Source organism: Vespula pensylvanica, chromosome 2 (assembly GCF_014466175.1).
Source record: "Vespula pensylvanica isolate Volc-1 chromosome 2, ASM1446617v1, whole genome shotgun sequence".
Taxonomy (NCBI): Eukaryota; Metazoa; Arthropoda; class Insecta; order Hymenoptera; family Vespidae; genus Vespula; species Vespula pensylvanica.
The window spans coordinates 16,492,275-16,494,630 of record NC_057686.1 but is presented as its reverse complement, the minus strand read 5'-3'; the positions used below and the strand labels follow the sequence as shown (position 1 = coordinate 16,494,630).

Here is a 2,356-nt window from a genome sequence, read left to right as displayed (position 1 = left end):
TGGACTCCAGTGAGAACCAACACGGCCGGTACGTGTATAATTTCATAAATTTGTGCTTGTGAGAAAATAAAAGAAGAAGAAAAAAGAAGGAGACGAAGAAAAATAAAAAGAGGAAAGAAATACAAGAATTAGCTCGATGGACAAATATATCCGTAGTGTGTAAAGTGAATATTTGGGAGAACGGATCTCCTTGAAGGGGGGAAAAGAGAAACATATATCATGGAAGACGTTATTTGTAAAAAGATTCGAGCGTACGGAAAGAAAATCATTCCATAAGAGTGCTTCAATTTTAGAGTTTTCTCTTGAGTTCGAACAAACCGACGTTTGATAAAGAGACGCGTATACGCATAGAAGCGCGCGCGCGCGCGCGCGCATTTATACACACACACACACACACACACACACACACGCACGCACGCACGCACGCATACGAATACGCATAAACACATACACGCACACACACATACACATACACATAGACATTTATTTTCTAATAATAGATCGTACCGTTAGAAATTTCAAGTAAATCGAATAAATAAAAGAACAAACACCATTAGGAAACATAATCGGACATGATAAGTCGACGGATCGAACGATAGTCTACATACATATACATATATATATACGTATATATATATATATATATCGGATAGCGAAAGTTCTCCGTTTAAGCATCACAATGATGAACGCCTTTCTCGATGGCGTCTCCTCGCATCCGCATCACCTGGCGAACCTGGGGATAAAGTTGTCACCGAGCGGAGGCGGTGGTAGCGGTGGTGGTGCCGGTTCGACGGCGGACGGCGGTCCCGGTGGTGTCCAACCGACGGCCGGTGAAGCACCGTCCCAACAACACCATCATTTCCATCCCCAGGGTTATCCACCGCATCATCCTCATCCTGCTCCCCACATGGCGCCTCATATGGGCCATCACATGAGCCATCATCCGGGTTACGCGGCTCGTGATTTTTTATTACGTCGGGAACACGAATTCAACGCAACCGCGAATCCTACCACTCCGGAAAGTGGCTTGGGCCTGTTCACGCCTCTTCATCACGATGGAACTGCAGCAGCAACGATGCAACAATTTCCTCATCACCCGGCGCAACATCCGCTGGCGGCCAGTCATTATCCTGGACATTATCCTCAAGATTCTAGGCTACCACCTCATCATCAATACCTAAGTGCGCCACATTTGACGCCGGCGTCAATACACCATCAACAACATCCAGGAGTTAGTCATCCTAGTCACCATCCTCATGGTGCATTCTTAAGGTACATGAGGAGCAACGGTACAGGTGCTGGTAGTGGTCCCAATACAGGGGTCGTACAAAACGGTGGACAGAGACAAGAAATGTCTTGCATGTGGGTCGACCAGGACGCACCAGGACCGGGAAGGAAACTCTGCGGTAAACTATTCAACTCCTTACACGACATCGTAACGCATCTTACCGTCGAACACGTAGGCGGACCCGAGTGTACCACTCACGCCTGCTTTTGGCAAGGCTGTTCACGAAACGGCAGGGCATTCAAGGCAAAGTACAAGCTTGTCAATCACATAAGGGTACACACTGGTGAAAAACCGTTTCCTTGCCCTTTCCCTGGTTGCGGAAAGGTATTTGCCAGATCGGAGAATCTCAAGATACACAAGAGAACCCATACAGGTCAGTGGTTGTTGATTTTTCACGTCTTATCTATTTCTATATCTATCTATTCTTTAATCAAACGATTTATCCTATTCATTCAAAGAATTTTATCCGAGTGTTACGGATAAATCACGAGGGATGGATAAAAAGTATTGTCCTATATTTCCTACTACTACTAATATTACTATCAGATATTACTACTAGATACTAATACTACCACTACCACTACTACTCTTTTTCTCTTCTCTCTTCAGTCTTGTTTACCAGTTCTACCAGAGACGCCCTAGGCGCCTCAGGTCGTTTCAATGTAATCAAGTAGGTCTTTACGATGACAAGAATTTTTTTCAGACGCAATTAAGAAATTACCAGGCTATATATCCTAACGTTTTATGCCCAAGAATCCTGGACATTGTATTTACATATTTATATACGAGACGAGGTAGAAACTATATTCTCATTGGTTGCTCTGCCGACGGCTAGACGCCAGAGAGAGAGAGAAAGAGAGAGAGAAAGAGAGAGAGAAAGAGAGAAAAAGAGAAAGAGAGATCATGGAATGAGAGAAGAAACCGGCTGGTGATCTTCTCTCTTTCTCTTTCTCTGGAAAATTCCTTTCTGGAAAGTCACTATTAATTAATTCTCTCTTCTCTTTCTTTTTTCTTAAAACCCTCTCTCTCTCTCTCTCTCTCTCTCTCTCTCTCTCTCTCTCTCTCTCT

At 44.1% G+C, this 2,356-nt stretch overlaps 1 protein-coding gene across 1 annotated transcript in view; it reads left to right on the top strand.

Annotated features, from left to right (window-relative positions):
- The first annotated feature begins 433 nt into the window (after window positions 1-433).
- LOC122638202 (zinc finger protein ZIC 4-like) overlaps window positions 434-2,356 on the top strand; it is a 42,198-nt gene continuing 40,275 nt past the window's right edge. The window contains exon 1 of the mRNA XM_043831028.1: window positions 434-1,661. Within this exon, the coding sequence (XP_043686963.1) occupies window positions 680-1,661 (982 nt within the window). The 5' untranslated portion in view covers window positions 434-679. The remainder of the gene's footprint in view (window positions 1,662-2,356) is intronic.